Source organism: Typopeltis vanoorti, chromosome 12 (assembly GCF_054136105.1).
Source record: "Typopeltis vanoorti isolate ZY-2024b chromosome 12, IOZ_Tvanoo_1.0, whole genome shotgun sequence".
Taxonomy (NCBI): domain Eukaryota; kingdom Metazoa; phylum Arthropoda; class Arachnida; order Uropygi; family Thelyphonidae; genus Typopeltis; species Typopeltis vanoorti.
Window position 1 is genome coordinate 75,949,581 of NC_143560.1, and position 22,979 is coordinate 75,972,559.

At 35.6% G+C, this 22,979-nt stretch overlaps 1 protein-coding gene across 1 annotated transcript in view; it reads right to left on the bottom strand.

Moving 5' to 3' along the window:
* Window positions 1-22,979, bottom strand: part of LOC150100898 (protein spire homolog 2-like) — a 201,317-nt gene that overhangs the window by 88,803 nt on the left and 89,535 nt on the right. The window contains exon 4 of the mRNA XM_090401284.1: window positions 15,070-15,195. Coding sequence (XP_090257410.1) covers window positions 15,070-15,195 — 126 coding nt within the window. The remainder of the gene's footprint in view (window positions 1-15,069; window positions 15,196-22,979) is intronic.

Below are 22,979 nucleotides of genomic sequence, written 5' to 3' on the forward strand. Positions count from 1 at the left end.
ACAATTTTCTGGGAAGTAAAACCCTGAGAAACCCATGTGAAACCAACTAACACTCTCCTCCAATTGAAAAATTCCCTATAAATGTCCCTGATGTCATAAATACAGTCCCATGCATCAAGTGAATGGTTTCATTCATTCATGAATCTCAGTTTACATTCGTTCTACTTTGATGTTTTCAGAAGAGGACAGTACAGTTGTCAATATTGATTACATATGAGCAAAAGGTTATGCTTTTATTTGTTCTTTATTTAAAAAAAAAACAAAAATGTGGTGCACTGACTATGACTTCATCTCTTCTGCATCATGAATCTGCTTTGTTTGGGCCCCTCAAAATTTTTCTTAATATGCAACTACTGCTTCTTAGTGCAGTCAGTAGTGTAAATGTTTCTTGGTTCCTAGGAATGATCTGGGTTCAAATGAACATTTTGGACACGAAGAACCTTTACATATACATCGAAGTATGAAGGTGAGGGGATCTCCCTTCCAGAAACTGGAGATAACTGATACTTCTAGTAAAATCAGGCATTTGGATCTAATACATAAAAGCAGAGAGGGATTATATGCAAATACAGACCAAACCTCATATTAAATAGTACAGGAGACAAGATGATGACTATATATAAAAACATACTGAGCTGTTTTGTAGTTCATCGAAGATATTGCTATCAGAGACTGAAAGAAAATTGAGAACTGTAATGTGCGTGATCTTCAAATATGAAAAATAGTATAATGATCTAAATTTACTTATCTGGACAATGATTCTCTCTCTCTATTCCCTTTACTATCGTGTTTACATTAGTAAACACCCTGTAACACTCTGAGCATGCAATCAAAAGTTGCCTTTTCTGATGTGAAGAAAAGGAGAAATATATTCAATATCAAAATTTTGTTCGACAGCATTCAGAACAAATGGCAGCATCTTAACATATATTAAGTACTAAAATCATTGACAAATTTTAAAAATTGTTCCATACAAACCAAATCAAACAAGATCCAAACCATCGACAACAAAGCCAATGCATAGATTACTTTGATTTTAAAGCTCCACCCTGTTGATAACAGCTTCATTAATTGCAACAGATTTGCTCCTCCCTTTCCTTTCCAATGTGAATCCTACTAGAAAAGGGCTGCTAACCTATAGTACATTACACTTAATACCATTGGGCTAAGAATTAGAAAAGCTACGAATCTTGCAATATAGATCAAACATGAAGCTTTTTAATACTCTTCAGGCTTCCAATAAGTAGGAAAGTAGTGGTCTTACAGTGGACATTGAAATTCATATACCACCTATAAAGGCATCTACAAAATATTCATGCTTTATGGTGAGATTCAAATCCATAGCTTAAGCTGGCAGGGCAGATACGCTGACCACTCAGGATACGTTTGCTGTTTTTTCATTTAGTTGTCCCTCTCATTATCAGATTACACACATAATCTGATAGGAGCCTTGAAGAAGAATATGTACACACTGGTATAGTTAATGGGTTGAAGGCAGGATGACAACTTCTTTTTTTTTTTTTTCAAAAATAGGATACAGGATGTTAAGATTTCACATGACAGTATGGATATTGTAGCAACTATTAAAACTACAAGAAAGTAAATAGCTTTCTTTGAATATTTTAAAGTCCCAACTACACATCATTTACATAAAGTTTTTTTCTTAAAAAAACAACACTGTGAAATGGCCCTTCGAATGGCTCACAAAATCATTAAAGATAGTCATTTTTTATCAGCATACTGATCAAAAATATAGTTAATATAACAGTTTGATTTTATTAAAAATGCTATTAAATACTAAAAATACAAATGTTATGAAATTGCATACTCAATGCTAAGATGGTAAGCCAAGTGCATGAGGCCTACCAAATGCATGCATTTTCTGAGTGGCTTGTTAGTTCTGTTGGAAGGAAACCCTTTCACCACTACATCGTGAATTAGCTACTCATCTTTGGCTAGAAAAGTCCTGCGTTCTAGAAGAGATCAAAACCGAAGAGCATGTGTTCTGATTGAGCAACAGCCGTCTGCTGTTCCAGGTAAATTATGTATTTAGTTTGATGGATGGATAAGTCCTAATGTGTCTATTTTTTGTATTAGAAACAATTATGCAAGGACATGTGTTGTAGATTAAAATTACATTTGTTTTCCATTTGCAGGTTGGCTGAGTGGTTAGCACATTTGCTCTCCAATCAACAGGTCATGGGTTCGAATCCATTGTTTGCAATTATCTTTAAGGTGGGAGATGAATTTCATCTCCTGATGTGAGACCACCACCCTGCTTATTGGAGGCCTGGAGTAGCTTGAAAAAGTTTCATGTTTGGTCTCTAGAGCAGAGTTTCTGAACTATGTAAAAATAAATTTAAATAATACAAAATACATAAAATTAACAAAAAACAGAAAAATAATAATCCTTAGTCCGTTCACAGTATGAATTGTGCTATAGGTTTATAAAAGCTTTTCATGGGTGGGAGCCACATAAAAACAAAACAAAAAAGTGTCAGTTTGTTACATGCCTTTGCAAAATTTAGAAATAACACAGCCCTATGAATTCTCTTTACTCATCTTATTATAAAGTAAATATGTTTTGATTGGTTATAACAATATTTGCAAATACTGTAATCTTAAGATTGTAGACTTACACAAGTTTCTTTTAGCTGTTGCAACTTCACCAGGATTATGAAAATCAACAAACTGTTCAAAACAATATCAAATCAACACTATTAAACAAACCACAACTGGGAATTTAAGTCTTCCGGTATCACACACCGAATGATTTTACGTTGCTTCCTATGTACAAATATTCTTTCCTCTCCCAGCTTTAAATTAACTAATGCTGCTAACCTTCACATGTCCTCTGTGTGAGATTGTTGATGAGCTTTCTGTAACTGCTCATGTAATTTTTGTTGCAGTGTTTAATGATCATTAATCAGAGATTAGCAAAGGCTTTAATGATAAACAGATTACCAAAACAATGCCTCTCAACAAACCCATGCTGGCCATTAGGCATAATGATCTAAAATAAAAACTATAACAAATGTTATGTTTTTAATAGTAATGTCCAAATATTTAAAGAGACAGTAAACACGATAAGCACTACGAACACACTACTACTGGCACACTGCATGTAAACAACAGTGAAACTGCACAACGGACAGTGCCGCATTATGCTAATAGCTCGCATCTCACTATGACGTGCATATGCAGAATGTTGCTGACTTGATGGGTGAAGCATAAATGCTTTTCATATTCCCCTTTGTCTGAGGGGAAGTTCTTTGAGTGGAGAGTTATTGAGCATTAAGCTTGCCCAGGAAGGGCAGTGAGATTAGCTGTGGTCAGCTGAGAATAAAATTGACTTGGATCTTTTGTATTTGTAGAATTCTGTTTCATTGTAGTCTGAAGTTTGCTTGATCAGCAGGTTTGGATGATTGTCTTGGTGAAGAAATTTGCTGCTAGATCATGGAGGAGGGATGCAATGTATGGAGTGTTGACTTCTCGGTGAATCTGGGAGTTTCTGATAAACCATGGGGCATCCAGAATCATTCTCAGGTATCCTCTGCAGTTTTTGAATATTTGTATTAGAGGTGTAGCTTCATGCAGGAGATGCGTAAGTGATGACTGGGCATATTACCATCTTGTATATGGGTAGTTTGTTCCAGATAACCAGTTTACTTCTTCTGTTGATCATGGAGTAGAGCTGGGGGATTGCTTTGGATGTCTTCAGGCTTATGTGTTTTATATGATTGGTGAATTGGAGTTGTTGTCAAGCATGACACCGAAGTATTTGACTTCACTATGCCATGGGATCTTGACATCTAGTAGGTGTATGTCTTCCTTGATCTGAAACTTCTTTTTGGTAAACAGGATGGCTGAACTCTTCAGTGGATTTGTTTGGATCCTCCAGTCCATCAGCCATTTCTCCAATGTGTGAATACTGTTTTGGAGTCTTTTGATAGCTAGTTTGGAACTGAGAGATCTTGCTAATAAAGCGGTATCATCTGCATATAATGCTGTTATTGTTGAACTTGGATTTTGTGGAATATCAGCTATGTAGATAGAAAACAGCAGGGGAGCCAGAAGAGAACCCTGCAGCACACCTGCTAGATCTTGCATCCAGTTGATATGATTTCATTTATTTTTACTTGCATGAATCTGTCTTTAAGGTAACTATCTATGATTTTTATTAGATTAGTTGGCATGTTAAATTTCATGAGTTTGTAGAGAAGACCCTGGTGCCAAACCTTGACAAAAGCCTTCACAGCGTCTATAAAGACCGCAGCAGTGTGGAGGTTCCGGTTGAAACCTGTGGTGATAAATTCAAACCAGTCGGTGTATCTGATGTGTGGTGCTATGGTTTTTTCTGAATCCGAACTGCTCATTAGGGATAATAGCTAGTTTATCTGTTGCTGATTGAAGCCTTCTAAGTATGACTTTTTCTGCAACCTTACCTAGGCTGGACAGTAGGCTGATAGGTCTGTAGCTTTCGGGGAGTTGAGGGTTTTTCCCAATCTTTTTGATTGGTGTGATGTCAGCCATTTTCCATGCTAAGGGAAAATATTTGAATCTGAGGATAGCATTGATAATATTGACTAGGTGCACAATGGCTTTTCTGGGGAGTAATTTGATTGTTCTGTTTGTGATTCCATCTGGACCTGGAGCCTTGTTGTTCAAGTGGGTTATGATATTTATAACTTCTGCTGGAGAGGTGGGTGTCATGAGTTCTGCCTTCTCCTTTCATTCTGTTATAACCTGCCTGACTCTGCAGTGAATCTTGTAGATTAGATTGATGTTTAAATTCTCATAAGAGAGGTTACACCGAGTTTCCAAATTGTCAACCCAAGCTTCTGCTTTTTCTTGGTCAGTGTGAGCTGCTCCTTTCTTGGTCTGAATTGAGGGTATAAGTTACCTTTTAGTGCGGTGGGTTCTCAAGAATTTCCAGATGGAGTTATCCTCTGGGTTCAGATTGTTCAGTTTGGTTTCCCAATCTTGATTTCGATGTTTTTGTAGAGCTTCCTAGACTTATCTATTTAAATTATTCAGAGTTGTTCTATCTTGTGGGGCTTTTGTGTTATGGTACCTCTTTCTGGCTCTGTTTTTCAGCCTGATCAGGTCCATAATTTCCTCAGGGATCTGACCAATGGAATGAAAAACTGTGGTTTGTGTTACCGAAGTTAGTGCTTTTTTAATTTAGTAAGTGAGGTTGTTGATAGCTATAATCTATCTTCTCTTTGTTATGGATAATGGGTGCTGGGTCAGTGTGGTCTGAGAGAGTTTTGGAGAGCTTTTCCCATGATATAAAGGAGTGTGGAGGAGAGAATTGTTCTTGTGTACCAAGCTTGAGCAGAATGGGGTTGTGATCAGATGATAATTCGTTTAGCGTTTCCAGCTGGTATTGGTATCTGATGTTTCTGAGGACTGCGATGTCCAATACGTCTGAGCTTCCATTTGGACGGTGATGAGTGGGCTCTGTGGGTCCGGCTATAACAATAGAATTTTGCATTGAGTAATGGTTTAGGGTGCGGCCTTTGTCATTGATTGTGGAGCTATACCAAGCTGTATGCTTGGCATTGAAATTTCCAGCCATGATGATGGAGTCTGTGGAGTTGAGAATGGAGTCCAAGTCAGATACCAGTAATGGAATGCTGGGTGGGTTGTATACTGCATAGATTTTGATACTGCCAGCATTGTTTGTATGGACTTCAATACCTGTTATCTCTAGGTTCTTGGTTTGTGAATTGGTCAGTACATTGTGGCTTATGTAGTTTTTAATGAATATGGCTGTGTCTCCTCCACTGGCAGTGAGTCTGTCTGTTTTGTACATTGCGTAGTTCTGTAATTTAGGGTTATTAGCTGGTCTGAGATGTGTTTCATTTAGTAGAATTATATCAGGAGTATATCCATGAGTGAACTCTTGTAGTTCAAGGATTTTGTTGTTCAATCCATTTGCATTCCATGCAGTTATGGTAAGGGAGTTAGGCTTATATTTCCTATTGCTCATGATTGAGGGCTGTCAAAATGGAATGGTACCTTGAAGGAATTTCTTCGTGGAGGATGGTGTGGGATTTGTTTTGCTGAATTCCCGAAGCATGGTAGCTAGTGAGGCAGTTAGAAATGATGTAAGGTTGGAGCTTGTAAATTCGTTGGAGGAAGTATTCTTGGATCGTGCAGCCTCAGCATATGTTTTGGTCCTGGTTTCAGGTTGATTTCCTTTCTGAGCTGTCAGGGTGGAGGTTATTTGAACTTGATGACGATCTTCACAGTTGCCCAGGGTGTCACTGCTGGGTGATGGATAAGCGGTTTTGGGAGACCATGGTTCTTTGGGTGTGCTATGCATCCTTTATAGTTGGCGGGGTGAGAACCTCTTCAGTTTGCGCACTTAGCTGGCGTAGATCTTGGCTTGGTGCATATGATGGTTTGGTGGCCTTCACCACATTTAAGCACCTGAAGTTGGCCTGGCATAGCTTTTGGGCATGCCCAAACTGCTGACATCTGTGGCACTGTCCTGCTGACGCTATGCTTGCACAAGTAGCAATATAACACTGTGGTAAACACAGTGCTGCTAGGGATCCCTCCTAAGTGCTACAAGATGGATTTTTATTATTTTTAATACAAAATATGAGAATTGTATAGGATTGTTGATGATAAAATTAAATATTACAAGCAAATATAAATAAATTAACAAATATATTTATATATCGAGAAAAATTGGGGGTGCTGCAGTTCTGCAGAACTGCAGTTCTGCTCATGAACTGCCCCTGGTAAAGATATAGTGCTTACAATTTTTAATTATTATCATGCCATGCATTAAGAAATGTAATGAGAATCTCGATTGAACTAAATATACCGAAAGAAAAAAAAACGATTAAGTTAGATCACAAAGTTTAAAAGATGAAAAAGAGAAGTTTTTTTCCTTTTTTTTTTTAACTCTGCAATCTTGCTATTCGACCTTCAGCATTCGAAAAAAACAGCATCTGTTTTTCTATTGGTGCATATTTCCAGTGACAGAAAAATGTAGCATGTTGTTTAAAATATATTTATTATATTTATTTATTTTAACCACAAAACGATATAACCAGACATGTTTCAGAATAAGTCTGAAGTGATTTGGATTATGGCGATTAAAGACAAGTACCTCTGGTTTTTATTGGGACTGCCACCACTAACAAAGATCTTATATAATGAGCAGAGATGGATATCTATTTACTATAATAAACCTGGCTTGCTGGTAGTTTAGATTACATCAAAGCAACGAAGGTATACGGCAAATAAAACTACATTGCCTGTTAAGTGCATGGGTCCTCTGGCCGTTCACATGTTATGAAGGGCCTTGCCCCTGAGGTATAAATTTAATGCACCTTTCATTACATCCATAAATTCACTCTTTATACTGTGTAAAGGCAACCAAGGACATCAGCCATGTATTATGCCTGATGAAACAATCTTATTCCCTGTCATTTTCTTATATGAATCATCTAATTCACCTTCATCTGAATAGTGACAGAAAGAGATGGGCTACTTGTGAATTTGTCTTGACTGCTTGCAGTGATGTTCATCAGAAATATTTCTTAGTAGTGGTTAACTATCAATGCATATTATTTTAGGGTTGACAACGAAAAATGCTATAAAAGTAATGATCGACGTATTCCATCTCTGAAGTAATCGCATTAAGAAAATACATACATTGTTCATAATTATCGCGTTACTGTTTTGCAAGTGGATGATGAAGTAAGCAGATATAAACGGATTTGCATTTCCCTCAAAGTGCAGCTTATTGATAACATATGTGGACATATTCTTCTTCTTTAGCCTCTTTCCATCCACTGCTGGATATAGCCCCCCCTAAACACTCCAGTTCTGTTTGTCTTGAGCCAATGCCAACCATCTTGTTTATTCACAATCTTTCCTTTCTCTTGGTATCCACTCAGTGCTTAATTTTGTCCACCTTTCATCTGGCAGTCTACTAATGTGGTCACCCATCTCCATTTACATGCTTTACAACACTTCACAATATATTTTACTCCAGTGATTTCTCTAATTCTAGTATTTCTTGTCCCATCTCTTATTGTTATGTGGAGTTGTACTGCTCCAAGATGGTTTCTAAGTCTGTGATAGTTGCCTGCTTTATAATTTCACATAAATTCCTTTTGCGTTGAAGGCGCTTTTCGACCACTGGCAACCTGTCTTCTGGCTGTTGTCCATTTTCTCAATTCCATCATAAATCAATATGCTACTAGCTTCCTTTGTTTTGCGATAACTTCTATTTCTGCATTTAGCATTGCTAATTATGAACAACGCAGTTATGACAGCAGGTGTCGAACGCTGACCCCGAAGAGCTTCTTCATTTTAATTTCACAATTGTTGCGCATTCGAAAGTCAGCTGCCAATGGCATAACAGCGCTTCGTTCTTGTTCGTGCACAACAAATGTTAATCGCATTTCATAACCTTCATTGAGCCTACTTAAGCTCCCAGGTTTTCGCGAAATGCGAAATTCAGCGATACGTTATATGCTGTTGATGTTTAAATTCGACAATTGATTTATAAAACTATACACCATTACATTTTTTTTTCTTATTATTATGAGCATTCGAAAGAAAATATTAACTAAGATTTTGGAAGTTATGGTTTGAAAAAAAAAAACACACCAGGGTGCGCCTGTACTGATAAAGGTATCCATCCATGTAGAATGGAAATAAACATCCATTCAGAACAGCAGGTCATGTGGTGCATGGAGAGATGGAAAGCTGAGTTGCTTAGAATTACGACTGAAGCAACTAAGGCGGAGGACAGTATTTTATGTCAGTTAATTGCGTGGGGCCGGTTTGCCACTTTCCCATGATTAAAAAAAACTATGGCTAACTGACCTTCAAATGAAAAAGTAGACTGAAGGTAGTAAAAAGCAGACGAGCGTTGAAAGCCGCTATAAAATTTCTAATAAGAGGGAGAATGTTCAGCGGCAAAATAATCAAGGAACAGTTGTGGGGATGTATGCCAGTATTTTGCTAAGGTTAGAATGATGTGCTCCATGACACGTGTTCAGGATTTCGATTTCTATCTAGTGTAGGACACCCCCGTTTGCTGCCATGAGTGGAGCAAGAGGGCTTAGCAGCAGAGATTGGTCTCTCCTACTTAATACTGTTGTACGTAATGCACATCATGGAAATGCCCCGTGATCACTGCATAGTAGGGTTTCTCCACCATCTTGCCAAGATGTAGAAATGGAATCGCTTCTACGCACAAGCAACTATCTAGATTCTAGAACATTCCTACATGGCATTGTAAGCCGGAATGTGGAAAGAACAGAGGTATACGAGCGTCTTTTGAAGCGACCATTCATGGAATGGCGGCATTTGACGTCGCATCTCATCCCCCCAAAAAAGTGATGTATGTAGTGTCCGTTGACACTACATACATCACTTCTGTACATAACAATGCACAGTATAAGCGCATGTTCATGAACCTCTTTTGGAACGATTGTGGTGATGAGATGATTTACCCTCGGGAGCGCTCGACTGCAGTTATCAACCGACAAGTCCGCTGATAGTGTGGTAACCTACCACAAAAATCCAACACATGCGATTGGAAACCAAACTGATGAAACTCAGTACAGTCGGGTATTTGAATAAATCCACATGAGAAGTACAATGCTCTGGTACGCTCCAATTCTTGCAGAAGGAATTACATAAACTTATTTTTAAGCTTAAAAATGTGAATTTTTTTTGGTAAAATAAAAATTATTACTTTATGGGAATTGATTCTGGTTGGTCAAGTGGTTAGCGTATCCACTCTCCAACTTAAAAAAAAAAAAAGAATCCATGAAAAAATAACAGGATAAAACTGGACAAAAGTGCTTACTTTTGTGTTCGCCTCTTTCACTTTAACACAGTTGCATACAATTCAGGTAACAACAACAAGATGTTGGCTGAGAATAAGTCTAGTTAAAAAAACAAAAAAGTGATGATACCACAAGCTATGTTATCATTCAATTTCACAAAGAATTCTCGAATACAAATTTTCTATTGAGAAAAACGACTTCATTTTTCTTGAGAAAATGAAAATCTTCATCAACATAAATACCATTATAACATGCCTATTGGGAGCGTATTTGAGGATTGGAATCTCCGACAGTAACATTGCAGATTCCAAGTTCAAGAAATCCATCTCTGTAGTAATCCACATTAAGTATCCACACAAACTTAAATTGTGTAGCGCTACGTCTTGCGTGAGTAAAAATATCAGTATGGAAGGCAATTATATATATATATATATATATATATATATATATAAATGAGCTAAAAATAATAAAAAAAAATTCCTTCAATGAAAATTAAAACCATTCTGTCACGGTAATTAACAAATAAAAAAAAAATTAAAATCGAAGGAACCATAAATATTTTACAGTAATTTTACATTTATTAAAAATCTTAAATAAGGTATTTTTTAAAATATATTTTAGTTTTCATATTTCCATATCCATCTATATTGTTTAAAAGGAATTTTATATATATATATATATATATATATATGAGTGTGTGTGAGTGTGTGTGTGTGAAAGAATGATCATTAACTCGGTTAACATACATATTTTTATAAAGAATTGAATGACTAGAACCGAGATTTAAGTAAAAAGGTTTTTAATATAAAAACATCACTAGTTTCGGCTTAACAGCCTTTATCAGGTGAGATTATAAAAGAAAGAAAAAACACTAAAACTTAAATAAACTATGAACATCATAGAGAGTCTCAATACATAATTGACACTAAATCGTTGCGGTTGTATTTAAAGCTGTTCTTTCGTTTGTTGTATTGTTGGGAAAGTGCGTGCTAGTAGCATCTCGTGAACGCCAGTACATGATTACAGCTGAATGACAATCTGGAAGGTTTGTAGCTCAAGTTATTATTTAGATGAGCAGGATTAAAGATGATTTCCCTAGATCCCACGATTTTTCTCTCTAGTTCATCATTGCAACGGAAGATGTTAGTAGATTTTTCGCAGCAGACTTTGTGACTTTGGTTTTCATCATTAGGATTAGCCGAGAAAAGACTCGGTCTTCTGGTAAACTCAAAATATCGATATAGAGAAAGCCCACACATACCAACAGATATCTGCATAGTCAGTCTCATCACTTCCCTCCTCATAAACTTGGAATAATTTCCACCTTGGGACATAGAGCCCGTTCTCTTCTGGACGACCCAAATGAACTTCTTACAGAAATAAACCATCTGAAAACGTCTTTCAAAGTTAATGGATGTTCCAAGAGAATCATTGAAAAATTCCTTCTTAATCTTCCTAGACATCACTCAGAAGAAACAAATAGATTCAAAGGCAATATATATATATACAGGGTGTCCCAAAATTCACGCAATATTTAAATTTAGCGCCGTTTGTGCGGTAAAGTGTTGCCAACGAGAAAAAAATAAAAAAGACAGCGTGACAGCTGACAGTTCAGGGTTATTAAAAATGACCATGCATAGCGAAGAGAATTCGTTGAATGGATTAGGGAACAACAACAAGTGGATGCTTATTTTTCTAACAAAATCATCTTCAGCGATGAGGCTCATTTTCATATTGATGGCTTCGTTAATCGACAAAATTGTCGCATTTGGGGTTCAGAAAATCCACGAGTGATTATTGAGAAACAAATGCATCCACAACGTGTCACTGTTTGGTGCGGATTTTGGGCTGGAGGCATCATCGGTCCATTCTTCTTCGAAAATGCGGCTGGTAAGGCAATAACAGTTAATGGTGCTCGCTATCACGACATGATAATCCAGTTTTTTGTGCCTAAATTGCAAGATATGGATGTGGACGACATGTGGTTTCAACAAGACGGTGCCACATGCCATACAGCCCGAGAAACAATTTAATTACTGCATGAGTCATTTCCTGGTCGTGTAATTTCCCGTTTTGGTGATCAGAATTGGCCGCTCAGATCATGTGACTTAACGCCGTTGGACTTTTTTCTTTGGGGTTTTTTGATGTCTAAGGTTTATGCCAACAAGCCCACGACCACCCACGCCTTGAAAGAGGAAATTGAACGCTGTATCAACGAAATTCAGCCACATTTATGCAAAACGGTCATGGAAAATTTCGACAAAAGAGTGTGTATGTGCCAGCAAAGCCGTGGAGGCCATTTACCCGATAAGCTATTCCATGCATAACCCTATACTGTATACTTTATGAATCAATAAGAAATTACAATTTTTAATTAAAAACCTGTGTTTTCTATCAAAATTACTTCTTGCGTGAATTTTGGGACACCCTGTATATTCCTTACATAAGTACAGTTTCACATAAATTAGCAAAAGTTCTAAGAAAATACAATATCAGAACCTTGTTCACTCCACTTCCAAAGATCCGTTTTTTTTAATAAGCCACACGAAACCTTGTCATCATCAACTCAAATACCCTGGTGTATATAAAATATTGTGTGATTGTGATATTCCTTATTTTGGACAGACAGACAAATCTGTCGAAATGCATATGGAAGAACATATGAGGGACATTACTTACAAGAGACAGCGAGCCAGTGCATTATCAAGTCATATCCTTTTCTCGGCTAATCCTAATGATGAAAACCAAAGTCGCAAAGTCTGCTGGGAAAAATCTACTAACATCTTCCGTTGCAATGATGAACTAGAGAGAAAAATCGTGGAATCTAGGGAAATCATTTTCAGTCCTGTTCATCTAAACAATAACTTCAGCTACAACCTCCCAGACTGTCATTCAACTATAATCATGTACTGGCGTTCACGAGATGCTACTAGCACGCACTTTCCCAACAATACGAAAGAACAGCTTTAAATACAACCGCAACGATTTAGTGTCAATTATGTATAGAGACTCTCTATGATATTCATAGTTTATTTAAGCTTCGGTGTTTTAGTGTTTTTTCTTTTTTCTTTCTTTTATAATCTCACCTGATGAAGGCTGTTAAGCCGAAACTAATCATGTTTTTATATTAAAACCTTTTTACTTAAATCTCGGTTTTAGTCATTCAATTCTTTATATACTGTATATATATATATATATATATATACGGGATTTATTGTAGCAGTAGTAATAAATACAAACTTAGAAAATAACCAACATGTTTCGCTACTTTAACATCTAATAGTTGGGGTTAATAATACTAGTTCAAAGACAATAGCTGTATAATGATAAAATAAAAACAGTTAACACTAACTGTGGAAAACGCAGTCTTGTTACCATCAGCTTTTTTTTTTTTCGTGTTATCTTCGGGAGATAGCTAACTAATTACACGTTCTGATAAGCAACTTCCATATGCTGTGCAGAAACATATTTCCTATTAATGTTAGTAAATTACTGAAATATTTTTTTTAAGTGTAATAAGAAAGTTCTTGTATGTGACATTGTAGCTGTATTCTGCTCTATAGCGTGCTTTGTAGACGAGACATAGCAGTTAATTAATAATGTTGTCTCAGTTTCGATAGGAGCGACGTTGCCACGATGTTCATCGTCCCTAATCTCGTAATTTTATTATCCAAACTGTGACGAAGCTACCGTGTATTAAACTACACCCCCCCCCCCATTTTAATTTGTGTGTTACGACAATCAACTCAACTACTTATATAAAAAATCTTTATTGTCGTAAAGCATTTTTTTAAACCAGTTTCATGCTGACCTTACTCCTTTATAAAGTACACAGTATAAGGAAAAAATTACGTTTGTAATCAATCTTACATAATGGCATCACTGATCATTATGCAAGATTAATCAAACAAAAAGTTTACATTGCATATTCACCAGTGATGAATATGGATTATAAACATTTTGAAGCCTGCGTAATCCTAAACATAGATCTAACACATGGCAAATCAGTGCAATGCATGGAAAGGATGTGTGTATATAACGGACTTTCTTTATTATTTTTTTTCTACAATACTTCAGATTATAAGAAAATGCGACTATGAAGGACATGTCCGCTATCAAAAAACACATTACGGGAGGCATACGAGTATTTGATTGATGCACGGAAGTGACGTATTCCCTCGGGGTATACTTGTCAACTGGAGCACCACTAGCATGTACTGCAAACGTAACGTGTAATGCCAATAGTTTTTTTTTTTTTTTGGTGGTGGTGGTGGTGGGGGGGGGGATTTGGATTGAATAAAAGAACTTGTACCTCAAGTAACATGATGATGGTTACTTTTTCATATCGAGCGTTTACACTTATTTATTCTTTAAAAACATGGTTATTTTGTAAAATTCTATTCATTGATGATAAAACAAGTACATCAAATATCAATTCTAATGAGCTGATAATAGAGCGAAATTTTGTAGTTTCTGCTGTCATTACATCAATGACTTCTGCCGACTTTGTAAGAGAGCTGCGTTATTGATTTCTTGCTCATTCCAGTGAGGTATTTAATTCGGATTCATGTTGGGAAACAGAGCAGTATCATATGACATCTTGTCATATAACAAACTGCACAATAACAGTTATTATGTTACAATTATTTAAAACTTAACGACAAGAGAACGCCAGACATATTGATCACTGGCCAAGTCTTGTTTCGTACGTTCTACAAACCCATGAAGTGGAAAAAACAGCTGCGAATAATCTGCATTTAAATTTCCGGTTAATTTTAACGAGTGAATTCCTCTCAGAATGAACGGCACTTTAGTGGAGCGTGTTTTGCGATTCCTTTTTTTGATAAGTGCATCGTGTGTTGTTGCAAGTAATACAAGAAGACGATGTAGTTAAGCTAACTGCTTGTTAGGTCACGTCTTGGTTTAATTTTCATCCCTTACCGGTTTTTGTCGTTCGCCAGTCGAGGAAAAGAGCAACTCGTTTTGTACTAATGACGTGAATTGGGACATATAAATTTCAATTCTGATGTAATCCGGAAGGGCCTTCATACAGACGAAAATTTATTTCTTAAAGTAGCAAAGTGCACCGCTGTGGATGTAATAAAAGGAATGATGTGTTCTGTAAGTAAAATAAGCTCTGTTGCTCGCCTCAATTAACCCGCAGTCCTAACGGGCAGTTCTGTCACTCATATTTTCTGAATAAAATCAAATTGAAAAAATTGTGTTATTATAAATATACCTTGGTTCCATTAGCGATTTTCTCTAAGAAAGTGGACAGTTCTAAACCCTCGGCAACCAGTGCCCTGCATACGGCTTTGTAGTGCACATCGGCTTGACCCGGACTGGCCAAATGGGTTGCACATCTCTGAAATAAAAAAGTTCACTTAATTAAAGGGAAGTAAACGTTTACATATAAAATAATCAAAAAGTACTAACGCAGAAAGAATCTGACCATGGTTGCCAACATGTGATTCGACGAAATTACACTCACATTTAGTTTAGTTTTTTACTGTTAATATCCAAGTACAATGTTGTGCCTTTTTATCCTTTGATATACATATTATTATTATGTGACGTATATATGAATGAACGAATGAATGAACACACACACACACACACAAAATAAGTTGCTCAAATTAATAAAAACTACAAGCCACTGGATTAAATTTATTCCTTGTTTTAAGCTAAAGAAAGCAAGCCGAAAGATAAATTTAGTTGAGCTAGGAGGAGAGGAAGAAAGTATGCTAACATTCATTGTTCATTAAGAGATTGCCGCTAGGAGTTGACAAGGCGATCTTGGACGCCAAATGAAAAAGACATCGAATTAAAAAAAAGCAAATAATGCAACTTTTTAAAATTATATCATATACCACATTATATTATCGCGATTTCTTATTAGCAAAATATTACGAATAAGATATTAGCAACATTTCAATCAAGAATGTAGAGGATCTCAAATCTAGAGAGCGAATATTAGGTTGCTAAGTTTACTGAATTACGATTTTAAGCGCTTATGGCCAAGCTATACAATAAGGAAAAAAAGTTAACCCAATGTTTTATTAGTGATAATTTCAGTTAACTGAACAATATATGACATTTCAAAATTCACTCCTCCTTACTGATAGTTAGAAGGATTTTCCTCAGAAAAAATGGCTCTTAAGTTGTTTTTCTTTAAGACTAGAATCTTAAATTCCGCGATGAGTCCTTTGATTCCTTGAAGGCGTCAAGTAATAATAATAATCTCGAACATTAATCTATCTGATACAAATATATATTTGTAAAGAGCATTTTAAACTAAAAAACACAAAAAAAAAGAGTCCAAAATCATCATTTTGTCCCAGTTACTTTCCATGGGATTCTTGACATGCCGAAATGTTACATCATGGCTTTACGCACTCATTAAAGTGTTATTAATTACAAAATAAATCAAACACAAGTTCTGTTATAAATACCAAACGTTGGCCAGAACTATACCCATACACTTCTGCAAATGGATAAAATTTCAAGCTATTCAATAGATGGCGCCACGTGCAGATTTATTATTTCTATTAGAACAGACTGCATATACGGTTCAAATAAGCCAAATGTTAAGCAGAGTTTTTTTAAAAAAAAAAAAAAAAGATTCGCATAATTGAGAATAAACACCACGACATAAAGAAACCTATCCTAGATCTTATGGAAGACTTACAGCTTTCTCTTCCTATGTTACTGCTCAACTGCATAAAATATTATTCTACTGGATGCTTATATGTTGGAGACTAATGAGTGATTTTAACTCCAGTTGAAATCATTTCCGTTTATATACACATCTAATCCCTGCTACGCTTGCCTATCCAAAGCCTCCAGCTGAATCGCGTGTCGATTTTGCTAAACGAGAATATTCATATTTTGAACGTACAAAGCATATGTTCGAATCGCTTCTATCAGTAATTGTGCGCAATTCTAAGTGCTACAGTTTCGCAAATACACTTCTTTATTAATACAGCTTTTATAGTGTGCCATAGCGAACCTAACAAGCTAGTTGTTTATTGTGTTATGGCAAGTAATCAGAATGTGAGAAGCACAATGAAATTCCTTCATTATACTCTGGAAAAATAAAAAAATAAAATTACACCAATATTTGAATGTGAATAATAAGCTTTATTGTGGAGTTACTGATAGATTCTTTGCTCAAAGACCGGCAACCGACTCTCCTTGTACTAATTTTTTCTGACCATTAAATTACGGACAGTTAAATATCTAATTTTTGATTTTATGTATTGTAGTACTTTTATTTTAACACGTAGTTCTCTCAATCCCATGATTCCAAAATGTCATTTTTAATATATAGCCTCACTCGTTCTTTCTCGTCGACAAGATGAATTGTTTTCAATTAAAGACTAATTATCAGTAAACCGTTCATAATAATTAAAAACCTTGCAAGGGTACCGTTATGAAGCCAGTATAAGCTGTCAATTGGTACATACACAATGAGGTCGGTGGATAGCAGCATCTAAGTTTTTCACGAGGGCATCAATATATTGCAAAAAACCAGCAAACAGGCGGCAATTTATTTTGAGCTCTCTTTATATCTTTGCTTCTTTCAATCAATCAAATCAGCAATAATATCTGTTGAATCATGGAATCTGTCTTCCCCTCTTTTTTTTTTTCTGAGAAGTACATTGATTTGATTATCTTCAAGACTAGAAAGATTAATGGTACTAACACTTAAAAGTGCAGTTCCGTACCATTCCTACTATTTAATAAAAAAAAAAGCTCGGTAATGTGAAATTAATGAATTGTAAGGTAATGAATTGACCGAATGATAAGAAGAAAAAAAAAATATATATATATACTGTCGCTTTGAAAAAAATGACATAAAATTATAAATTGCAGGCATTACGGGAATGTAAACAAAACACTCGGTTAGCAAACAACCCACGAAAGGAAGTGAAGGAAAGATAGAACTAAATTCCTACAATTCCTGATGCTTACCGAAACGTATTTTCAAAATCATCCGCAGGAATCCTCTCTATTATAGATGACTTGCAGTAATTCTAGCGTAAACTAAATTTGCTGGGTTAGTTTTTGTGGGTTCTTATAGTAAGATCCTTACGATGGCATTAAAGGGTTTTCTGAAATGCATCAACTACGGTAAATATTATACATCAAAGGAAGAATTATTTATTTATTTACTTTTTCAACATGCATTCAACAATTCAAATGTGAATTTAATTTTTTTTTTCGTATTATGATTTGTATTTATTACGCTGAAAGGCATATTTACAATGAAACAAAGAATATTCGACAGGAAAAAACCATCAAAGATGAATCTATCCATCCTACTAACACTGCAATTAATTCTATATAAACATTCTAAATGACGTGTATTTTAATTTCTTTTTACTTGAATGAAGACCGACCTTCTAAACCATTAAACGGACAGAAAACTAATTGTCATTTCTGAAAAAGTGGAGAAAATTCCCTCTGAGGAGGAATTTTAGTTTATTTATTGTAACAAACCATTACCAGTTATGCATTTCGGGGTATAAAAAGTTTATTACAATTTTTATCTCTCTCTCTCTCCATTGCGTGATGCATTTTAGCAAACCGTAGTGATGTCATTTTCCTGGCATCGCGATATTAGCATGTACGGATATACAAGTGATCACTGTGGATTTCCTATTGCTGTTTAGACTAATGTTGTAAGCAATCGGAACAGAACACCAATGCACACGCAAGAATTCAACAACCTGGGATCACTAGTACATTCTGCTTTGACCTGGTTATAAATTTACGAAGTTGAGAGAGAGAGAGATGTTTCAGGAAATACATGATTAAAACTCAAATTCCCCACAACGGAATTTGCATTTTTTGATTTTTTTTAATGGTTAAGGACTATATCGCATTACTTTTAGTACAAGGTTGCTGCTTGTTTCCTAAATCTGAAGAAATATGAAAAAAAAAAAACAAATGGACAAACGATCAATTTTTCTGAAGTTCCAAAAGTTCCAAAGACACGAGGAATACAAATAACCGCAAAAACCACATCAAGTCTTCATCAAAAGATCCTTCCGAAATGAACAGCAGATAAACCAGCAGTAAACGAAGCAAGAATCTCACTCCAGAGAACTCGTTAAAACAATCAGTAGTCAAATAAACTCACTTGGGGCCAACGAAGACTACACTAGCGCCATCGAGGGACTAATTCCCTGAGATTTATATCCTTTCCTTGATTATTACGTAAATACACCTACAGAAAGCGATCTATTTTCAGTCTTGTTAACTGTTCCTATGACAACGAGGTTTTGTGCCAGAACTAATTTATGAAGGAAGGTAACAGAACTTTCGAGTCTGCTGTCTCGGATGAAGAGTCCCTTAATGACAAGTGAGAGACGATATCATCCTTTTGGGACAATCTGAAAACAGGAATCATAGTGAGCTTGGTCAACCAGGCGTTATGAGGCAACCGCGTACAAGTTTCCCATCTTTCACAAGATAACAGAAGCCATAACCACACTGGCAATGTAATGTCGCTTAACAAGTCGCTGATGAAAGAAGGAGGGGAAAATATTATAGGAGGATCGATAAACCTGGCAGCCGTAAAGATGAAATGGAAGGTAGAACAAGTGTGAAAATGAAGGCAGGAAGACTAGAACAAAACAAACTCGTAAAGAAGATAAAATAGGTGCTGTTAGCTTAAATGTGAAGTGAAAGTGAAAAGCAAGGAGCTGGAACGGCAGGTGGGTGTGTTTCATAGTTTTCAAACAAATGTAGACAGTCTCTAGGGTGGACCGTTCTTTCACCGTTATGGGCGTCGGGAGTCACCGTGTGTGAAGCCAATGATTACGTTGGTGCGAAAGGGAGGCCAGAGAAGTAGGACGAAAGTTCTACACCATCTGTCATAGAAATGAGCTTTCACTGTATCGGTAAGAGCGAAAAGTTTGACGGGAAAAAGTATTCAGGCTTTTCCCAGCTAACTCTAGATACAGGTTAAAGGTTTCCGTAGAAGTGGGAAACTAACGACCCAGGAACAACATGGGGGAGAGAGGAGATCAGCAGGAGGCGGAGAAGTGGGGAGTAAGAATCATTTAGCATCCGCCTGTTAAGTTCAGTATTAGTCATCAGTGTGGGCGAAAAGATACTCAATCCAATGTCAGTGGTTATCTCAGATAAACATTCACGCAGGAGAACGTTAACCCCATCACTACCTACTAAATTATCCACTATGCAAATAAAAGAGCCCACGATATAACCAGAAAGAGTGCTAGAGATAATTATAAGCGTTGCTGAACCATATTTTCATTGGGGAAAAAAAAAAAAAAAAAGATTATAATTAGATATTGGACTATAGCCCGGTAAGAAAATTTCCCAATTTTTTTTTTTTTTTTAAACATTTTACAGAGTACTAATTCCTTGAACTTCCTGACAATCAAATTTTTATAACTATCATATTTAAATATCTCATTTAAACATTTTTAAATCAAGACCAATTCGATAACGAAGTCAAGGCTACGTGAGCCTAAAATTTCTATTTAACTAGACTAGACAGTAGCAGCGCACCCTACCTTATCCGGCTAAAATTAGGCATATGTTTGAAGGTAAGGATGCGATTACCATGGATGGTGATAAAAAAAAAAAAAAAACAATAATAAAAATCTCATCGCATGGAGAATGAAGCAGAAGAACATGCCATGGAGTATATAGAGGTTATACCCTCTGTGTATACCCTCTTTAGATAACCTTCATTAAATAACATTAAGCTTAAAATTTATCTTAATTAACATTTAACAACTTTTTCTGAGAACAAATATGGAATTTTCAAACTACTTCTCCAATTAGGCTGGAGGTATCATAGTGGGAGACAAAAAAGCATCCATTCCTAAATAGTGTACTTAGGAGTGTATTGCAGCATGCTTGCTAACTACAGCAATGAAACGTCAGTTAAGTTATAAACAAAATGTAAATCTGAAAGGAAATATACCGATGTTAACCGTGAAAAAAAAAACGATAGATTTGAATTAAATCTATTTAAAGTGTTATAACTAAATGCAAAATTATAAATAAATGAATGTAACTCAATTCCGGTATATTTCCAGGAAAGATTACGACGATTACTTTTATTGCAATTATCCTTGCGCTTGTTAATGATATATAAGATATTCCAAAAGGAAGATCACATGAGAATAATAACTTCTAAACTAGTAATCGGAAGAAATAAAATCCTTAAATTAGACGGCATATTAGGTGAGTGAAGAAAATTACTATGAATCAACTCGTTTATGAATTATGAAAAATTATATTAAAATTTTAGTTATTTCGAAACTTGCTTTTCTCTCTTAGCCAATGTTCAAGTAAGAGACCTATTGCAGCAAATTAAATTTGATCTTGCATGTATAAAAAAGAGTATTATTTGTTATTCAGAGTATTTTTCAATAAATAAGCGAGGTGAAAACGTCATCTGGCCTCTAAATTCATGCGCAATATGTTCGTGATTAATTTTTGCAGTAATTAAAAGTTGCCAAATCATTTTACTACGACTATCCAAAAACTGTAAGAAAACATAATTCAGTATAAATGGGATAAACGACTGAATCGATTCTTTTCTTAGAAGAAAAAATTACAAAATGAAATAAGATCACATATTACCTTTTTCTTACCTCAAAACTTCATTCTTTTCTTATAGGATGCTTTTTTTTAATGACACAAATTTTATGGACTAGAAATTCTCATTGATTCACAAAATTAATAAAATATTTAATCGTATGTTAATTCACAAAACAACTGACCAATCAAATACAAATCGTTTGGTTTTCGACAAACAATGAAAACGCCCTCTCGTGAAAAATATGAGAAACTACAATGAGAATGCGATCACTTCACACAATAATAATAATAATAATAATAATAATATAACAGAGAGAGAGAGAAATGCAAAATTTAATGGCCAATTCGCTATAGTACTCAGAGATGTATAATATTACAGTCTGGTTTTTTTTTTTTTCCATAATATTTTTCGGAAGAAATGTAAACAGCTAAAAGCTGTTGGCAAGCACGATAATTAGCGTGTTTCGCCAACATGACTCATTAAAATTTATGTTTAATATTCCAATTGTCTGTAATGGTAGACGAGCGTATTATTCTACTATAGTTTCCGCACGATGTTATCCAATATTCATTATTTAACTCTGTAATAACCTGCATATAGAGTAATGACATGTACATGTTTGTTAACTAAGGCGATGTGATGTCTGAGTTAACACGTTTCTACGATAACAATAAGATTTCTCTAGAGTCTAGACTAAGAACCAGTACAAAAAAAAAAAAAAAAAAGGGATACGTGTCGAAAGGTAACAAAAATACCACCAGTACACCATTTTTATAACTATCGGAAATTTAATTAAGTTTACGAAATTAGTAATACTAACACGGAAAAAATTATAAACTCAAATAAAAACCAAAATAACCTCATTAAAAACTGTCAAGTCACGGATTGCACGCTTCGCAGTCACAATTTTTAATAGTCTTAAGTAAGCACACGTTCATTACGGCACACGCTAACGAGATGATTTCCTTTTTTTTTTAATGTCTTTTGAAATTTATTTGGACTGCAGATACCCTATGAAATTTAAAAATGATTAAACCGGATTGTGCGAGACCAGGAAATTTCATAAATGTTGTTCAGTCATTATTGGACTTCTTCACAGTGACAAAGCATTTATCTTGGCTCGGAAAATATCAGCTAATAGAACATTTTGTTGTGCAAAATGTCAACGGTATCGAACGCATCAAGTGCTAGCAAACACATGTGCTTGTACTCCTTGAGGGTACTCATGAATCTTCATGACTTGTTGGATGCTTAAGTTGGATTTGGTAACAAAACACTGCAACAGCTTCCACTAGTACAAAAAAGTGCTTCATCACTAAATAATGATTTATCTACTGTGGGTACCTTCTATACGTTCTCGCGGAGCATCAGTTTATCTTTCATTCCCGTAAGCCACACTTCAAATAGCAAACCACGGACTGTCCTTGGAGAAACATTTCCCTTTCCATCAATGTCCCCTGTCAAAACTACAGGGAATACGACAGTCTAGTTCTTTATCGAAGCTGAGACGAGGAAGAAAGAAAGAATGATATAATAAGAATACTGTCACATACTGTTCGTGT